Source organism: Hydra viridissima, unplaced genomic scaffold (genome assembly GCF_058129835.1).
Source record: "Hydra viridissima isolate aposymbiotic clone 2 unplaced genomic scaffold, HvirCarnegie_v1 scaffold_1, whole genome shotgun sequence".
In the NCBI taxonomy this organism is placed as follows: Eukaryota; Metazoa; Cnidaria; class Hydrozoa; order Anthoathecata; family Hydridae; genus Hydra; species Hydra viridissima.
The window spans coordinates 303,542-323,807 of NW_028324300.1; the positions used below are offsets into that span (position 1 = coordinate 303,542).

The window sequence follows — 20,266 nt, forward strand, 5'->3', positions numbered from 1 at the left end:
TTGGAATTATTTCACCAACTCTTTTTGCGAGATAAAAATCTGACAAAAATTCTTTCGCGCTTTTTAAATATTTCTTTTTTTCGTGCTTTTCAAGGAAACGAAAACTTTTATAATTTGGATCAAAAAAAACGACGCACAATAAAGAGGAATTACTCTCTAATTCATATGAATCTTTGTAAGTTTGTAAAGATTCTAACAAATGCGATTTCAATATCACAATTAAAGGAGGAGTTTCACTTTTATTCTTAATTAGCTGCTTCTCAAGGTACTTTATACTTGGAATAATTAAAGAACACTTTGCATATACGTATCGCCAGATAGTAAAACGTTTACTTGATGAAAGCTTAATAAAGCATTTAACGTTTCTTTTAAGTAAACAATTTCATCTTCATCGAGTAAATATTTTCTCATATCTTTGTATTGTTTTGAATTAAAGATATCTTTTACGTAGGAGTGAAGCTTAAGCATTCGCTCTGCCATGAGAAATGTAGAGTGCCAACGAGTTTTCACATCTTGAATCAAATGAAGTATGTGATTTCTTTCAACGCCTTGTCGCATTTGACTTTCTTCTAATAAATCATTAAGTTGAGAAGAATTATTGAAAGATGTAACAATTTTCCTGCACTTAGTTAATGTTCTTGCAGTGAAAAAGAATATAGACGAATTATCTTTTTCACCTTCTTCAACTAAAACTATGATATTTTTAACAACTAATTGCAAAACATGTTCCATGCATCTTATTGATTGAATGTTTAATCAAACTTTTAAAGAATTTAGACAGTTGCGTACGTTACTAGCGTTGTCTGATACTATACTCATTATTTTAACATCCACTTTAAATTTTTCTACGATTTTTAGCAAAGCCTCTTTTAAATTATTTGCATCATGGCGGCCATTTATGTATGCAAAGCCCAAACAAAAACTGATGAAACTTGTTTTGTCAGAAATGAAATGCGCAGTTGCAGACATAGGCGCCGAGTTCCCTGGGGCAACAGCGGCAGTGCCCCCCCCCCTCTCCCAGGAAATTTATACTAATAATATATTATCACGGATATCATGAGGGCGAGAGTATCTATTCGCCCCCGAGATAATCCGTGATAATATATTATTAGTATAAATTTCCTGGGGAGGGGGGGGCACTGCCCCTGTTGCCCCCGTGAACTCGGCGCCTATGCACAGTGGGCCAGAATCCCATATTTTTGGAAAAAAGTCATAACTTTTTTTCCTTTTATCCATAGGCCTCAAAATTTCGTATATAAAGTAATTGGATGATTATAATTTGAATGAGCATGATGATTTTTTTGTGGTTGCCATGGCAACCCCAGTTGCATAGCAACAGATATTTATGCTTAGTTCTAAAGTAGAGACTGGCCAACCGTCCTATGTGATCATTTTATTCGTCAATATCGATTATTTCGATTAATGATAAAAAAAAAAACCAAACGATTAAAAAGTTAATTAGAGCGAGTTTTCTATAAACGATAGCGCGACAAGAGAGCGTCTAAATGATTAAAACGATTAATATTCATGAAATTTGATTTTTAATCGATTTGATTTTTTTAATTAAGGTAGCTGCAATAACTCGATTAAATTATTGTTCAGTTTACTTTTGAGGATGTCCCTGGTGAGAGTTTGGATGATATTTCAGACTCTGAACCTTCTTCTGCCACAAATTCTGACTCAACCAATCCTGGAAGAAGCTCAGATTTAAATAAACTTGAAGATAATCCTTTGGCGGAGCAGCCAACACGACAGCCTTCAAAAAAGAGGAAAAATTCCTAAATCATCTGAAGCCTTGCCTTTTAAACAAACCAACAAAAATAGCTAAACTAACTGAGAGACTTTTTGTTTGCCATCTTTTAATGTGTTCGTGATTTTTATACAACAAATGTTAAAACAAAATGTGTTTCATTGTGTTTTTCATTTTGTGTTTTTCTCTTAAAATAAAAAAAATATTTTATCGAGTTGTTTATGAACAAGGAGTATTAGAAATTTAAAAAATCTAACTAGATTTAAAATGAATAAAATGACTAATTGTTAGACAATTTGATTAAAATGATTAATAGTTTACTCGAAACTGATTAAAACGGTCACACAACTTTAATCGAATTAATCATTAATTTTTTAATTTGGTTGGTCATTAATCGATAATCGAAAATCGCGGTTGTCCGCTCTCTATTCTAAAGGATTATTTTTAAAGCCATTTTTTTCTAAACTTGGTATGCAAATTAATTTGATGGTTATAATATGATTGAGCATAACTATTTGCTTTAATTCATAGTCACACTTTCATATAGGTACACACATTTCCAAAATTATAAAGGTACATAAGACACATTTATAAACTAATATCATCTGTAGATGATCTCAATAAGTCAATAACTCCAGCTGGTAAGTTTTTCGTTTTGGTGTGACTTCCTACTGTCTTTCTCAGAGATGCAGTAAATGGATCAGATGTACACAATAGTCGATTTAACAAATCTTGGTTAGTTTTCACACGAGATGTTTTTCTTGTAAAATGTTCACGATAGTTTTGAAAGTCTTTATTGCGTGCTTCTTGAGCTTCTTCAGAATACATACCAATGGGTAATGCTAAAGTTTTAATAATTTCAGAACCATGGATTAAAATTTTGTGGAGAGATTGGGGCATATAGTACCAAGGATAATGATGAACATAAAGTCGAGCTGTTTTTAAACAGAAAGCCTCAAATTTATCAGTGTCGATGTCTAAACCACATGAAATTGTTGTCAATATAATATGCAAATTTAGAATCAGTTCAACATCAATATCTAAAATTTCTGCGAACTTTTCCGCATTTTGAAATGCTCTTCGAGCCGTATTTCCATAATTTGATGTTCCACTACCACCAGATTTTGGAACATCAACTATCAAGCCCATTTCATCTTTAAATCTATTTTGAATTTGTTGTTTCAGAGCCTTTACTTTGAATTTATCTTCTACTGTTTTTGCCTGCCATTTTTTCAAAGTCATTTTATATCCAATATGTAATAAACATTCAAAAAAACGTATCCAAGCATGTAAGGATGATAAACCAAATGAATGACTGCCTGTTATACCCTTTTTCAAAACCATTTTTTAAATATCATTCATTCCTTTGGGACTTGCCCCACATATAGTACAGCATTGACTAGAATTTGTAACATCTGAAAGAGCAGTATGAACTTTTCCATCAATCATAGTAGTTTGTATTATATGATGTATTTTGATTTTTTTTTTATTTATATCAACTTCAGTATCTTGCAAATTTGAAATTTCAAGCCTAATGAGATCCTCTTCTGATTTAGAAACTGCTGTCGTTTCTTTTTCAAATTTAAAACGCAGAGGTCTACAGTACATTGTTGATGATGGTCGTGGATTTCGCCAAGCTGGGTATCGTTTTCCACTTTTAAAGCCACACAAGTCCAATGGCACTAGGCATGTAATAAAAAGTGCCTGCTCATTGTTTAAATTTCTTGTTACCGTTCCTTGCGATATTTGTTTATATATGGACTGTCCTGTGGCACCATCAAAGCCTATTTTGTATCTCAGAGAAATTCTATCTGGAGTGCCTTCAGTGCAAAGGATATCATACTGTGCCTTGCATATTCTTTTTGCTGTATGATCCACCAAAGCTTGCAGTTTTATTTCAGCTGAAAAGTCTGAGACAGTTATATCTGCAGGATAGCATAACAGCTTTGCATCACGGACATCATTATATGGAGGATATATATCAACTCCCTTTTCAACTGCTTGATTTCGAATAATTTGGTAGGAACCTTTTGTCAATCTAGCATCTAAAAGAAGACAAAGAGCTTCATCTTTAGACATTCTACCATCTTTTTTTGAGGTTTTTTCAATTGGATTTTCTTTTCTACGTTTAATTTCTGAAGCAAATTGTAAAGCAGAAGCAGAATACATTTCAGTTAAGTGACTAATTTTATGTTTTTTGGTTTTAGTAGAGTAGTCATCAAAGTTTGCCTTAATTGGTCTTCCAATAGGTATTGGTGTTACATTTAAATCTTCAGGAACATGGCTTTGAAGCCATTTTTTATTCTTTTCTTCAAATCGAGCCATGCTGCTATATGACTTGCGCCACTTATCTCGTAGATGCGTTGTTATTGTTCCTAATTGCTGCTTGTTGCAATGCAAATTCATAGCATCAATAAGTTTGTCCACAATACCAGAATCAGATATTTGTAAATTATTAGGCTTATGCATGATGAATGCATAGATATCAAAGTATTTCATTTTCAGCCTACAAATACAAAAAATATATTCTTGATTAGACATTTGGACAACCAGACATGAAACAAGCTCCAAATATTTATATGTTCATTTTAATGTGATAAAAAAGATGTTTTGCTAAAAAATCGCGATGATTGGAGCCTGGGAACACAAAAAATGCCACAATTTTGGCCCCCCCTGCCCCAAAGATGAAGCTTGTAAAAATCATGTATAGAGACGCAGCTGATATCCGCCGACAATAGGTAAGATATATATCGATAATGTACATATTGGGCAAGATATTTCAAGTCTCAAATTTCTGGAGCACCCTGGAGCGCAAAAGTATTTTGTTATTTAAATGAAATTTTCACTAAAAAAAGTACTTTAAATACGCCATCATTAGAAACCAGTTTATTTGATATAGCTTACTTGCAAAATAACTTTGGAATAGCTCATTTCATAGATAATACTTAGTTTTATTTAATTGTGCAATAAAAAATGAAGTTTTAAAAATTAATAACAATTTTATGCTTATTAGTAACACGAAAAATATTATTAAATAAAAAAAAAAAAAAAAAAAAATTTAAAAAAAAACAAAACCTTTTTTATTATCAGCTTGAAATGCAAACGGCATAAGAGCTGTACAGAAATATATACATTTTATAAAAGCCAGATGTTTAAGCTTTAAAATGGTATATAACAACGTCATTTTTGAGAATGTTTTTTTTATACTTTTTTCCACCACCTGGCCCACTGTGCTATTGTTGCAGATATGTAACTATAGTTTTAACAGGACGTCCATCCGTCAGTAGTTATAAATAAAACTTTAATTGATAATAATTTTGACTTCAAAAGCTCAACTATTTCTCGATATAAATTAGTTAAAAGAGATCTTAACTTTTTTCGGCAAGGCACTTTATACTTTGGATTTAAATACAAAACAGATTCTTTATATGCACTACTTTCTACCAACATAAATGGAGGACAACAAGCAACATAGAAAATTAAGAGTTCTATCAATCTTATCGCTAATTTCTTTTGACAAGCCACTCGTAGTTCGCTTTTTTTTCGGCGTTATTATTTCGTGATCATATTCAAGATGGTAATCTAGTATCTTTGATGTTTTACATGAGTACTTTTTAGGTCTGTTATTATCACATTGATTGCATATCCATTTTGATGTTTCCTCCTCGATTGAGTAATATTCGTATGTAGTTTTAGCTGCTTCTTCAATGGACAGAGTATCAACTTCAATTTCTGTTTGACCGGATGAAAGACTTGAACTTGTTTCGCTATCGTTATGATTTACAGGATTTTGTTCATCTATAGTCTTTCTTTTATCCAATCTTTTCTTTAAATCAGATATTGGAACAGCATATTCCATTGGAGAAAACGTATTATTGTTCGACAGTTTAAAATACAATTTCTTAAAGTAAGTTTAAAGATATTTTTAAGAATAACCGTTTATCTAGTATACAGCGGGAAACCATTACTTTGAGGTGTCAGTTAAGATATTCCTTTATGTTTGTTGTGTTGAAAAATTATATGAACGTAACACAGTGTGCCCAGAATGTGGTTTCTTGGAAAAAATTCATAAATCCGTTATTTGTTAAAGAAATCTTGTGAAAACTTTAGTATATTACTTTTTTGGGCTGAAGAATCTGATTCTGAGGTTAAATGTTTCGTGTGTGCACTCTGACCCAGAGAATGGGGCAACGGTGGTGGAGGATGGGGGGGGGGGGGGGGGGCGCGCCGAGAGTCATGCTCTGACTTTTTTTTAAATTTTCAAATAAACTGTAAAATATAAATTAAAAAATAAAACTTTTAAAAAAATTTTTGTCTTCCACCGCCCCCCCCCCCCGCCTCATAAAACAAATAGCCCCTCGATCCCCGTGACCAGCAAGCTAATAGCTGGCTAGGTTGTTTGGATATCATATCCAATTCATAATGAAATATGTTTGACTATTATTAATTTCAAGAAATTCATAATAAAATGTATTTGAGTTCATAATAATTTAATATCAAACACAAATATACACAGATATTAGTCTTACTGATTTTATATGGTCACAGAAAACATTCTTGAATTATCATTTTTTCTTCAGTAAATACGTTGTTCACGTCTACTTTACACCCTCTTGTGGTATGTCCAAATTTTCCACATGTTCCACATTGCAAAAGTCTTTTTTTACTGGCAATAATTGGATGTGTCCTTATCATCAGTCTGCAGTAAATGTCACATGTATTAATTTGCAAAGACATCTGTCTGGCTTTACAACTTGTTCCTGATTTATAAGCCTTAATGTATTTATTCCAACTTTTGCTTGACTGCTCGGAGTACTTGGCAATGGGTGATCCACCTGTAATCATAAACAGTTCCCAGGCATGTGCACACATTTGATGCACACTGGGGCTGAGCATAGCCCATGGAAATGTCTGTTTATGGAATTTCATCAATCCATAACCAACTTCATTAACTTTATCAAGATCAACTTTTTTGCTAACATCAACATGCTGGTTAATGCTAAGGAGTATATTGAACTTAGATAACAAAGTCAAGAAGCTATCTTGGTCTTCTGTTTTAAGAATTATGGAACAGATTGACTTTCTTTCTTTTGGACTAAAAAAACGATCTGCTATTGGTCCATTGTTAGTGTGACCACCAATAGAAGTAGAAGAATCAAGAAGCATTCCTGTTTTTTCATGTACGTTTTGAATAACTTTTTTTTTTGCTGTTTTTAGAGCAGTTTTAACCATTATGTCCTGCTCAGACCAGGTATGGGTTTATTGGCCCACAATGTGATATGAGATTTTCAGACAGTGGTCAAGTGCACGTAGCTTTTGATGTAGTGACAAAAAGCTCCAGAATCACCCACCAATAAACCTGCCATTTTGTCATCAACCATACTAATCTCTGTTTTTACAAATACTTGTAAACCATTTTTTGAAAGAATAGTCTGAGTTTCATTTTTAGCCAGTTGACTCAGAGTTGGTTTAAAATACTCCTTTACACTCTCCCTAGTTTCTTTTGCTTTCACTAGAATAACAGGCCTGGCAAAAATAATGGAGATAGGGGTTGGATTAGTCCAGATTACTTGGTTTTAAGATTCTTTAATTTCAAGAGGACAGCAAAAGGAACAAATCTAATTTGTTCCCTTTAAGTCTGCATCTTAAAGATTGGAAAACTGATTACGATAGCTGTGGTTTCCAGATCCATTAAGTCCAAATTTATCCTCTACATGTATAGAATGATTTTCAGCACAAAACTCGGATATATTTAGTAGAGACTCAACAGTGTCTTTGATAACATTGTTCTAAGGGGATGAAGTCTGCTTGTCGTCACTGCTTAATTCTTTTGGTAGCAAAGTACGTTTAAAGGTATCTACATCATTCTTTATTGGCAACATTAGTTTTGGGAGAAGCTCAAGTCTCAGTTCCTAGGGAGATATAAAATTTAAACGTACAATTATAAAAACAATTAACTACAACAGTATTTGATTGCATACTTTACCTGATATGATTTATATATGGATAGATCCAAGTTGTAAATTAAAGCAGTTGCTTCCTGTACCAATATTGTTGGAAGTTTTACTCCTTCCACCTTCCCCCATCTTTTTTCACATCTTTGGACAAGTTCTTTTAAGTACTCTGATTTATCTTCTCCTTGTTCACTCGCATGTTTTTCCACAATATCCACAAAATCATCCAGAATTTTGTTATAGGTACGTTTTTCAGGTTGATCACTGAATTAAATGATGTTTTATGAAAAATAAAAATATAGCTACTGGGTGTCCCAAATAGCATGATGCTTAAGAAATTCAAATAAATGTCAACAGCTAAGCCTTTACCTTAGTCTTTTTCATTTCCGTCCTCTGTTAGCTTGTGGAGCTCCATCTTCTTCTACATCACCCCTGGATGACGACGACGCTGCAACAGGTAGATTTTCAGGCAGTATTATCCCAACTTCGTTTCTCCATATTTCCAATTCGGCCACAAGTTTATTTTGTTTCAACTTTGAATATTTGTTTACATGTCTTTCAAATTGCTTTAGAATTTTCTTGATGTTATCTTTTTCATCTTCTATAGTTAGATTATGTCTCACTTTGATTGTTTTTAAAATTAGCTTTGATTTTTCTAATGAACTTAATTTGATGTTCAAGGTTAATAAAATTTCTTCTAATTCTCCTTTTTTAATCAATAACATTTTATCGCACGTATTCAACAGGTATTCCTTAAAGTTGATTTTCATTATTACGCAACCTCGAATATAAAACTCGTAAGAACAAATAAAATTCATATTTAAATTACTCAATTTCCGGGGATAACCGGACTGTGTAATTTTTACACATAAAAATAGAAAGTCTACATTGTATGAAACATTTAAGTTTATTTGCGGCCTCCTGCGGCCTTTTTTTCCCTGTTACTTTGTTTTTAATAAAATTAATATATTTTCATATATTTTAGAATTTTTTTAGGTATAAACAAAAATGCACAAAATAAATGTTTAAACTTCAATTTTTATTTTTATTGAAGTAATTCGCAAACTAAATATTATTTACAGACCAGGATAGAAAATTTTTTTTAAATTCATGCAATCGATTTTGATGTATAGCGTTTCAAAGTTATTGATAAAAAACAGCATTGGTACAATTTTAAAACAAATATTTTGTGTCAACTTTTTCTTCAACTTCAAACAACTATAAAAACAAAATGGTTTGATGAATTTATAATTTTTTTTTTTTGCACTGACCTACATTTTTCCTAAACAACATAAATTTACTATTTAATGTGAAAAAATAAAAGGTCAGAAAAATGAATTTTTTCATATCCTGGTCACACAGTGCGTAATGTTGTAATTAGCGTAAAAAAATTGCATCATTGCGTCACGCCAGAAGAAGCGTTGTGCGTGCGTCATATTCTTTGTATAATTCGTTGTACGAAACTCATTGTACACAACGAATTTGGAAAACTTATATAAATTGTAAAAGCTGAGAAAGAGAGAGAGAAATACATACCGTATATACTCGGGTATAAGTCGAGAAATTTTGGACGAAATATTTACTCTAAAACACCAATTCGACTTATATGCGGGTCAGAAAAAAAACGAATTTATTCCTAGAAATTTTTTTCGTATTTCTTATTAATATTGATTAAAAAAATGTTTCATTTAATATTGATTTTGTACTGATTTTTGGATCGACTTTTACGCGAGTATATACGGTAACTGTAATGAAAGCATCGTCGTCTTGATTTTACGCATAAATTATGACAAAAAAATACGCATGAATTATGACAAACAAATCAACTTAAAGACATTCATTAAGATTTATTGTTTTTAAGAAATTTAAAATACGTGATATAATTTGTGACAATTAGGTAATGAAAATGTTTTGTTTGTACCTCACATTTTCTTTTAATCAGTTAAATAAAAGTTGATTTGTTAGTAGAACAACTCCGTCACAAGCAGCTGATATTTTATACCAAAAACACGATAAGTTATTAGCATTTTAATTATTTAAAAAAATTTAAAAAAATTGAGAGTTGAACAAGACATATATTCAACCACACAATACAGAAATAATAAAAAACATTAAGTCCGTAACAATTGCAATCGTATTGTCGTCACTGTAAAAGCTGCGTTTTTGTGAGTGTAGAACGAAACAAATTAGGTATTATTACCTCAAAAAATCATTGCAGGTATTATATTAAGGAAATCCGAAAATGCTTCTGCACATGACACGCCTTTCAAAAACATGGCACCATTTTTTTTTTTTATAAATTGATTTCACATGCGTTTTATAATTTATAATCCCCTTTAATTAGAAATTGAAAAAATCCAGATCTGAACCGCTTTTCATTGAAATTTAAAACAAGTACTAAACATTAACGGGGGACTACTTAGATAAGTTTTATTACAAAACTCCAAGTGTATAAGTCGCAAACCTTTCTCCAAAAACTTGAAAAACTCTGAAAATCAACCTTGAAAAAGATGCCCTGGAGATGTAAATTGTAACTTACAGCAATTTGTTATTAAAAAGATGGCACCCAAACTACTTCACAACCAACTCATAACAAGATTTAAAAAAAGTATTTTTTGGGTAAAAGTAACAATATATTTTTCGCAAATTAAAAACCTAGTCGACTAAATTTAGTTAGACTAAAAAGTTAGTCGACTAATTTTAGTTACGCTAAAAAGTTAGTCGAATAATTTTAGTTACGCTAAAAAGTTAGTCGACTAATTTTAGTTACGCTAAAAAGTTAGTCGACTAATTTTAGTTACGCTAAAAAGTTAGTCGACTAATTTTAGTTACGATTTTTTTAGTTAAGTTAGTTACAATTTTCAGTTTTGGTCACAACACTATAAATTAGTCCACAAATCGCTGCCGCACTATGTACTTCCTACCAAGATCAGAAGCAGGTAAAAGGTTGTGAAACAGTTGTAAAAGGGTCTTTTAATGCAAACAGAAGCTTATACGTTTAGCTTTTTCAAATTTGAAATCGCAACGATAGAAAATTTCTTTTCAGAGTCGTCGATCATACCTGTTGACACAAACTGAAAAGTATTTGCGGTTTTATGAAATGTTTTATCTATCGTTTAAACTTTTCAGAAAGATACTTTTAAATTAGAAATATTTATTTCAAATAAAAAAACTGATTACAAACAATTTACCAGAAAGTTTAAGTTTCCACAAAGTCGAAAAACTTTTTAAACGTCAACATTATTTTCTTTTAGCTAAAGATATCTTAATGAATAAAAACTCTGTCTGCTTTTAATAAACGTCTAAACTGACTCGGTCGTAACCGCACGGACCACAAAAACATGAAGAAGTAGTGTTGGAGCACTTACAAATTCTGCATATGCACAATGGCTCTTGTAAATCTTCGTTATTTACAAAATACTGAGCTTCGATTTCTTCGATATATCCATTATCTCCACAGTAACAACAATTTAGGGTTAGGTAGCGGACATATTCAAGATATCCGTCGGCAACAAAACCGATGGGCTTTTTTATAACCAAATCTACAATCTCTTCCTTTAAGTTATAATCTTGGTCTGTAAAATCCTGGAAAAGGTTTATTCGCGGTATCCAGTAGTTCGGGCAGTTTCTCTCGCACAATCTTCGCTGAAGCTCTCGGAGCATTTCACTAAATATTGGCAGTAAGTTAATACAGATAAAACCAGAGTGCAAAAGTCTTAGAGCGAAACTACTTTGTTTTTGTTTTTTTATTTTTTTTGGTATGATAATTATTCTTTGCACGATTCGACAAAAATCAGATGAAACTGTTATGCTAAAATATGCTTAAATAAATTATGACATTTAATAAATTATGCGCAAATAAGTTATAATAATTAATAAAATATGCTCAAATATGCTCAAATGTTATGCTCAAATTGCCGATTTTGATGTGGAAAACCAAAAAATAAATAGGATTTCTTTAAGAAGATGGTCTGTCGATGTCGCATTATGTTGCAGTTATCGATTACAATGGTTTTCTAACCAACTATAAAACTCATATTTAAGGTCAAATTAATTTTTGTAACTTTTAGCGCCGTGATATTTGAGCTTAACCTACAAACTGACCTTTATACAAATCCTTTCCAAGCTTTTACGTGTGTAAGTTTTTCATTATTTATAAATACTTTTTGAAGTAAAATAGAATTTAGTCATTTATTTATTTAGTTAGAATTTAGAAAGCTCCTTTTTACAAATCTTATCTTAAAGTTTCAGTCAAATTGAACTAAAAGAAAAAAATAAAATAAAGTAACATACAAAAAAAAAACCTAACAGAAAAATCGTCCCAAGACCTTTGCACTCTACCGTATGAATCCATTACATTTTAATCATAATTATATTGATCAATTAATTGATTGATAATAAAACAATTAAAACAGCTGAAAAAAATGCTAAAAAATTTGCTCAAAATTTAAAAATCTATCTTAGAATTGCTTAATTCTGACTTCGGCAACTTGACCACGACAATTTAACAAACGAGTAAAATTTAAAATACCTGAAAAATTCTTCTACCACAATTTTTTGATTTGAATTCTCCCAAAATGAGATGGGTTTTTTCTCAACAAGAGAAAGTAAAATGCATTTTAGGGCGTAACTCGGTATTTCTTTTCCCTTGCGATTGAAATGGCGCTTGTTGGTTGCTTTCAAAGCAAGAAAAGCAGAGCGAGCGCTCGAAGGAATGTTATCTGACAAAATAACTTCCGCCTGAGAAAACGAATATCGCCACTCTAATGAACTGCTTTGACTGTAAGAAGTGTATTCTGGTTGTTCTGAAAGATAAAGTTATATTTGTTTTTAAACGACTGTTGGCTCTTTAACTGGTGAGTTGTAAAGAAGAACACACGCGCTAGACGCTTTTACCTAAATTCAGTTTTACAAGTGCATTCGTAGATGCTTTCGGCGTCACATGACATCCTAGTTTTCGAATTGTGTTTACTGTTTCAGTGCTCGGCCAATGCTTTCTGTTTTCAGGGTCAAAAAATCCTGTTTACGAAAAGGTTTTTGTTAAAGAGAATGGCGACAAATATCGCAAAGAGAAACTGGAACAACAAACACCAATAGACAATATCCCAAATTTTAAAAAGCACACCTTTAGCTGCCTCGGGCCAGAAATTGCAATGAAGGGCGAGAGTAAAGTCTGCATCAAACAGTCTCTGCCATACATCACCTGACCAAATTCTACCTTGTTTTGAGATTTTAACCTCAATATTGAAAGCGGGACCTTTGTAAACTCCAGTAATACATACGTCGTCAAATCTTGAAGTAAATTGTTTAGAAACAAAATTTCGGACTTCTGAAGACTCAGTTATTAATTGTTTTAAAAACCCAGTAAAGAGCTTTGAAGAAAGGAAACTGACTCCTTCTTTATCAGAGTGTCTTCGAAGGCAGAACAGATCCCACTGTTTTAAATATATATCTTCAAGTTTCAACCAAACGTATCCATTTGGATTTTCGTTTTCAACAACAGTAAACAATGGCGCAATCTTCTGAGCTTTGTCCTCATTTCTACCTAAAAAGTGAAAAACTTAGAAAGTGTGCTAAAGTGTGAAAGTTGGTTCTTTAGTTGACCATTGAAAGCATCTTTATACATCTTTAATATCTAAATATTTTAAAAGTATTTAACCCAAACAGTTTTGCTCAAACTTGTAAACGAGTAGGTTGCAGTCTAAGTTTGAAAAAAAAACTCAGTTTAAAGACACAAAAAACGCACCCACAGTTACACCCTCAGGAACAAGCATGATATCGAAGTCAGTCGCTAAAATTGATGTTGATGGCAGAATTTTTCCGAATCCTTCTCTCAAACTCCCGGATAAAAGGTAAGAAAAAAAGTATTCCGGCATCTTACTACACAATGTTTCCATGATGGCCACTAAGAAAGGATGTTTGATAACGATTTCGGTGATTTCCTTTAAAATTTATAGATTAATTTGTAGCTACAAAATCTGCTTTGTCGTTACCGTAAAAACAGGCCATCATCATTAACAATGTAAAAAATAGTTTTACTATCAAATAGCTAAAAACTTACTTTGCTCGATAAAATGGGCTGCTCCTCATACCGTCCTATTGCATCAGCTAAACGAAGTTTTGACGTGAAATCGACCCGACAACAGCAGTATAAATACACAGCATTTAACCATCTCATAAATTTTCGTCTGCCGTTAAAACTGCATTGTACGTAGAAAATTAGCCAAATTATTATCAGAAGCGGTACACAAAAACCTGATGCACTAGCAATCGGGTCAACAAAGTAGTAATCACGGTTAACAAAGTAAAACAAGCATCCAGCGCCAATCAAAGAAAGTAGTATGGAAATTAAAGCAATACATATGATCTTTGATGATACCACCTTTTTTTTCATTGGTTTAGGATAATAAATTTTGTTATTTTTCATATCTCTTGGGGAACAACCAAAACCCTTTGAAGGTTGTTGAACGACAGGTGGTTTCTCTAAGACGTCTAACTCAACTCCGCTTAAATATTTAGAAAGGCGTCAAAACATTAGACGAAAAAAATACAAAAAAAAAAAAAAACAAAAACGAAATTAACAAAATAAAAGTGAAAAATAAAGCACGAATGGTTGTAATAAATCTTTTTTTTTTTGTACCTTTGGTCTTCAGTTAGAGGATTAAGGTCCATTTCTGTTTGTTAATATTGCAAAAGAGAAAGTGCAAAACTAATGAATATTCAGACACTTAACTGGCTGCACCTACAAAAACGAAAAAAGTTGTTGTAGTTAACATCAAAACTTTGTTTTGAAGCAAAGTTTTCGTTAGACAAAGTGAACATGATGTTATAACTTGGCAGCCCAAATTTTCGCTTATTTGCGGATTTAAATATCAATGGATACAAACCTTTGCATACAGTAGTTTTTACCGTGCACAATGTTGTGTCCGCTTGTATTGAAATTATGGTTCTTGAAAGATCAAGCTGCTGCCTACGCTGTGAGGGGTTTTTAAAATATTTTCTATTTTAAAATATTTTGAAAAAATAATTTCTCTCGATGCTTCTTTTCTTGGCTAATTGAAAGAACAGGTAGCTTAAATAAAGCAAGAAATATTCTCAAATGTTGTAAAAAAAGTCAATTATTTTAAAGTTTAGTAAGTAAGGCAAATGGTTTCAATATTAGTCAAATGCTAAATGTAAGTAAATGAGTCCAACAAATTGGTAGTTTGGCAATTTAATAGGATATATCGAAAATATTTATAAGTCCTTTTTTGCTTTTTATATTTCATTATTACAAGTTGATTATTACACGTTTACCATAGTTGTTATAATTTTTACCAAAATGTTTTTGTGTAAAAATTTACATCAAAAACCAAGTTTTTGATTCCAGATCGCATTGTAGTCATCTTTCAAGCAATAAAAGTTTTCAAAAATCTTTATAACAATATAGATGTAACTAAATTTTGAATTCCCAACGGTAGACTAATGATGAATACTAATATCAGTGAAGAAAAGAGACAAAACTGTAAATTGACTTATGACAAAAAAAATACGCGAAGAATCTGAAGCATGATTTACTTGCCATAGTTAGAGTAAAAAATAAATCAGAAGAATAACGTTTGAAATCTCAAGTTCTAGTTTTTTTTAATGTAATTCACTTTTGTTCTCAAAACCTGTTTTAAAATCTCATTTAATCGATTGTTTTTTTAATCTCCATAACAATTAGTAGTGTTCTTTCCAATGAAATCCAAACAGATGTGCTGTCTGTAATAATTATTTATAAATGGCTCATGGTGTTCTTGTTTGGCTTTTCGAGCCTTTTTTTTTTATTAAACTATAATCGATGAAGTCCATATTAACTTAATTTAAGATTGCAATTTTAAATTAAATTTATAACTATTGAAAATAGCTAATTGAATCATGCTTATTTTTGAAAGACTCTATTTGTAAATGAAGAACTTATTTTAATTCATTTTTTGATTTAGACCCTATTTAACTACGTACCTTTGCAATTTGACTATATGGAGCTTGTTCCTATCGATTAAAACATTATTCGTTTAAGTCCTTCTTAACTTTAAACCGGACCTGCGAAGTAGGACTAAAATTTACTGTGAACTCTAGTTCATCTCCTTAAATACAAACTACAAAGCCTTTCAAACGACAGAATAGTCATTTGACAATGCTTTGGTTACTTCGGCCCAAGTACGTCTTTTTGTGAATACAACTCTTTTTAAAACTGTTAGACTGACCATTCTAACATTCCAAAAATTGTGTCGTCATAGATTCAACATTAAACTCCCTTAACGGTGAATTGAAAATTGGTAAAGAAAAGTAAAAGGTTTCTCGCGCATGCTCTAAGACTGATATTACTCTAAAAATTGAGCTATCGTTCTATGATATTAAATATTTAAATAATTGTATCGATCTTATCAGACTATAACAACAGCGCAGTTACCAGCATCGTCATTCTTATTATTTCATTCACTACGTCACCACTTTTGTGGATTGCCTGGTTTTGATCGAGTTTATGTTCGTCGGTACGACCTTGAGTCCACCCGATGCGGTTTCTTGATCCAAGGCTAATTGTAACCTAGAGACCACTGTTTTTAAATTTTTTTAAAGAAATGCTTGATCCAATCCTTCTTGACAATGCGATCCCTGATAATTACCGATGAGCGGTTACCAAATGCCTCAATTTTCGATGGGTACATGAGCTACGCGACAATGCCTTCAACACTCCGTTTTTTTTTAAAAAAAAAAAACAGCGATCTCTATAACTTGCAATCAATAAAGTTCCTTAGGGCTAAATGTAAAGGTAGCCATCTTTTTTAAAATTAAGAAAAGGACAAATAAATTGAGAGAAATTGTAAATAAAAGAAGCATTTGAATATAAAATTTTATATTGCAATCATGCTTACACTTTTTGAGAGAGAACAGATGGAATTGACTGTAGAGTTGAGTGAAATTGTTACAAGGCGAATCTGTCACTTCACGACTCATCTTTTTAGTCAACAAAGAAACTATAAATGTCTGATAATAAGGACTTTTATTCTTTACAGCTGATGTTTCTAAATTTATTTTTAAGTAAAGCTTTTTTGCTTATCTCTCTAAATATCACTTATGCAAACAGTGAAGTTGAAATAATTGTTTCATGTTAAAATATTTGTTTTTTATTTGATTGATCAATGACAGTTTGTTTTTTTTTTCAGTATTTTGCTATATAATGATTTACTTAGCTCTAATAAAACAAACATTCAGCAATTGAGGTCAAAGGTTATCTATTTTAAGGCCTGTAGTAATTTGTCATAAAAAGAAATGTAACCCTACTCACGCAAAACAGCTCATTGCAATCATTTTATTACCAGAAATTGTGAAACTCATCAAGGAACCATCTGCTACAAGAGCTTTACCTAATTCTGATAGTGCAAAACATCAGTCAAAGTCCTTTTTTCCTAATGATCTAAATCAGCAATATACATTGGTTCAACTAAAAAGCAGCAGAGAGGGCTTTTGCTGTGTTTGTGCAGCTATTTTGAATGAAGTGGATAAAAATTGGTTTCAATCCTTGAGCTGGAATCAATGGGCAAGCGAAGAATATTTTGGAGTAGATATGTGTGCGAATTGTGTGCAAGCGACTTACAAACGTCTTGTAAACTCCTTAACTTTGAATGTAGTTATATTGAAATAATAAAATGAGTTCTTTAATTAAGTTAGCGGAACTAAGGAAACCGCTCCTTAAATAATGAATTCATCCCACATAACTGGGTTATAAATAGATCATATTGTACTCAAATGTATACTATATATGTGTGTGTGTGTGTGTGTGTGTGTGTGTGTGTGTGTGTGTGTGTGTGTGTGTGTGTGTCAATGAAACTGGTTATTAATATAATTTATCTTATTGTTTTATTTTTGTCCGATATTATTTTTGGTACGTCAAACCTAACAAAACACCCCACCTTACCCTAAAAAAGAAGGGCTTTGTCCCTTAAAGGAAGACAATTGGTAACCTCACATAATTTATTATACATAGTTTTAAAAAAACATGCTCAGTTAACAACAGTGTAAAAAAAAAAAAAATTACTTTTTATTAAACCAGCAATTGTTAAACTTGATACAACTTTCAAAAGCAATTAAAGAACGGAATTCAGCTCCTAGAGAACAAAATACTTCAGCAGCTTCGACCAAACTTTTTTTTTTCTGAGCTTTAAGTAGTTCGGTTTTAAATGATAATAGTTGTGCATGAAAAAACGCCCAATGCAAATAATTTTTACTCGTTTTTTTTTACAAAAAATTAATCTGGGAGTTCGTGTATTAAAGAGTGTCCGGTTACACCACTAACACACTTCAGAGCAAAAAGTTTATAGCAAAAAGTTTATAGCAAAAAATGTTTGTTAAGCAATAAAAAGTAAAGTACTTTTTAAAGTTTTTTAAAACTTTCTAATAACAAAACAAAAAAAAAAAGAAAATGGAAAACGATTTTTTTTTTTTTTTTTTTTTTTTTCACATTCATATAACAAAAGCTGAATACTTAACATCTAATAATAAAATACAACCTGCAATTACATTTTTACTAAAATGAAATTAAACAATAAAGTTAGAATGAAATAATAATAAAAGTTAAAATGAAATGAGAATGAAAGTTAGAATGAAATAATAATAAAAGTTAAAATGAAATGATAATGAAAGTCAGAATGAAATTATAATGAAAGTTAGAATGAAATTATAATGAAAGTTAGAATGAAATTATAATGAAAGTTAGAATGAAATGATAATAAAAGTTAGAATGAAATAATAATAAAAATTATAATGAAATAATAATGAAAGTTAGAATGAAATAATAATAAAAGTTAAAATGAAATGATAATGAAAGTTAGAATAAAATAATAATAAAAGTTAGAATGAAATGATAATGAAAGTTAGAATGAGCTTCATATATAGTGAGTTTGGAACAGTCTGGGTTGTCTGCGTTGAATGGGTGCAGACTGCAAGCTTCAAAGGCTTTTTTTTATTTTTGAAACAGCCATGCTTTGGGTATAGAAAGGTAAAAAAAAGACCTGTGAAATTTTCTTTTTAAACATACCCATTAGGATTGGTGAGGTGGAACGCGTCCACAACCTTCGTCCAACTTTTCTTCATGGGGCCAAATAGTCTCACGTTGAGTGGCAGTATGAAATGAGTGGTATTAGGTGGAATGAAGATTAAAACTATTTGGAAACCTGCGAGCTTTTTCACTAAATGAAGTGGTATCTGACTTCATGTTTGTTAGTCTAAACAATGACTGGTCTTTGAATATTATTATCTGTTAGCCACTAGTTAAAAGCGTTGCTTGAATATTTATAGACTACTTCATGGTTTATATAACCTTTAGCGAATTTACTAACAGCTACTAAATTTGGAGGCATTATATACTCTAATATATAAAATATACACACATGGGGATTCTCTGGTTAGCATATATAATAAGAGGGGGAGGAAGAGATTCGTCAGTACCAATATTTGCTGTAATAAATGTGCAAAAAAAATTCTAAAGAAAAACTAGTAGCTTAAGCTATCATGCTATCATGCTAAGATCTCATGCTATGCTATCATGCTCTAAGATATGTAAAATTAAAAGCAATTTAAAGTGCTTAAATAAAATTAATAAAAGCATTAAAGAAATAATAGAAAGATTAGCAATAACTTTAACATAAACTTACATAACTAAAACTATAATTCTTTCTTTGTCCATGTCCGTGGTGTAAGGAATATTTTTTATCCTCTTTCAGCCAAAACGTTTCACCTTTGGATGAAAATTGAAATCCGGACTCATCGATGTTAAAATTACGCTTGGGGTTCATATAGGATATCTAGAAGTCTCTCTCCGCCAAGTAACTTCTAATGTCCACCAACCACTGTTTAATTACTTGTTGCAACACGTTACGTCGGTTGACACTGTTGATGAGGCCTATCCTTATTTATTACCCCCATCAAACGTTCATCTGACACTAGGCTGAATACAAGCGATATAATGGCATCTTTGGTGACAGGATGAGCTCTCCTTTGTGCTCTGATTTTATAGTTAACCAGCACTTGATCCTCAGTTTCAGTCAAAAATATGTAATAATAGTATTTTTTTGACCATAGAGGTTTTTCCACTTTCCATCTTTAATTTGATTGGTTGAATAAAATATTTGAAATTTAATTAATAGTAGCAAGTTCAAATTTAGCAGCCATCTAGTTGTCACCTGGTATTAGCTACCTAGTTTTAAATGTAAAATTGGTTTTAAAACTATTTAAAACCTATTAAGAAAGTCTGAAAATAGAAAATAAACATGTAAAATATTGTTTATAAAAAAAAATTAAAAAATAGTCCTAAACGACGACGACGACTTCTATTTAACGATTTAATTTAAAAATACATTTTTAATTATATGCTATAAAACTTTTTATTTGATTAATCTTAAAAAAAAAAAAAAAAGGTGATGTATGATTATTTATAAAAAATTAAAATGGCCACTAATAACGGTGGTGGCTACCAGCAAGTGGATGTGGTGAAGCCAGTCAAACACTTAACTGCATATCATGCGGCTGTTTTTAAATAAAA

General features: G+C 31.4%; 3 protein-coding genes and 2 pseudogenes across 4 annotated transcripts; all 5 read right to left on the minus strand.

Annotated features, from left to right (window-relative positions):
- Positions 1–2,269: 2,269 nt before the first annotated feature.
- LOC149892768 (uncharacterized) lies at positions 2,270–3,094 on the minus strand. The gene has a single exon (XM_090097897.1). The coding sequence runs from the start codon at positions 3,092–3,094 to the stop codon at positions 2,339–2,341; it is 756 nt and encodes a 251-aa protein (XP_089954023.1). The 3' UTR covers positions 2,270–2,338.
- On the minus strand, positions 2,270–4,898 carry LOC149892767 (uncharacterized). The gene is made up of 2 exons (XM_090097890.1): positions 4,826–4,898; positions 2,270–4,256 (listed from the first exon to the last, which is right to left on the minus strand). The coding sequence occupies exon 2, from the start codon at positions 4,247–4,249 to the stop codon at positions 3,098–3,100; it is 1,152 nt and encodes a 383-aa protein (XP_089954016.1). The 5' UTR covers positions 4,250–4,256; positions 4,826–4,898; the 3' UTR covers positions 2,270–3,097.
- Positions 4,899–6,193: 1,295 nt separating this feature from the next.
- Positions 6,194–8,429, minus strand: LOC145184846 (uncharacterized; annotated as a pseudogene).
- Positions 8,430–10,841: 2,412 nt separating this feature from the next.
- LOC149892769 (uncharacterized) lies at positions 10,842–17,924 on the minus strand. 2 transcript variants are annotated; one of them, XM_090096280.1, is made up of 8 exons: positions 17,765–17,924; positions 14,345–14,446; positions 13,766–14,210; positions 13,451–13,646; positions 12,830–13,249; positions 12,601–12,723; positions 12,236–12,509; positions 10,842–11,371 (listed from the first exon to the last, which is right to left on the minus strand). In XM_090096280.1, the coding sequence occupies exons 2-8, from the start codon at positions 14,374–14,376 to the stop codon at positions 10,996–10,998; spliced, it is 1,866 nt and encodes a 621-aa protein (XP_089952406.1). In that variant the 5' UTR covers positions 14,377–14,446; positions 17,765–17,924; the 3' UTR covers positions 10,842–10,995. The 2 variants fall into 2 exon arrangements, with proteins under 2 accessions (XP_089952406.1, XP_089952404.1); XM_090096278.1 differs by lacking the exon at positions 17,765–17,924 and adding an exon at positions 16,602–16,769.
- A 629-nt stretch (positions 17,925–18,553) lies between these two features.
- Positions 18,554–19,520, minus strand: LOC149892770 (uncharacterized; annotated as a pseudogene).
- Between the last annotated feature and the right edge of the window lie 746 nt (positions 19,521–20,266).

Coding starts and splice junctions, on each gene's coding strand:
- LOC149892768 (XM_090097897.1), bottom strand. CDS start 3,094: ATGGTTTTGAAAAAGGGTATAACAGGCAGTCATTCATTTGGTTTATCA.
- LOC149892767 (XM_090097890.1), bottom strand. CDS start 4,249: ATGAAATACTTTGATATCTATGCATTCATCATGCATAAGCCTAATAAT.
- LOC149892769 (XM_090096280.1), bottom strand. CDS start 14,376: ATGGACCTTAATCCTCTAACTGAAGACCAAAG. Junction 14,211..14,344: donor CCTCTAACTGAAGACCAAAG/GTACAAAAAAAA, acceptor TAAATATTTAAG/CGGAGTTGAGTTAGACGTCT. Junction 11,372..12,235: donor GTGGTAGAAGAATTTTTCAG/GTATTTTAAATT, acceptor GCCAATATTTAG/TGAAATGCTCCGAGAGCTTC.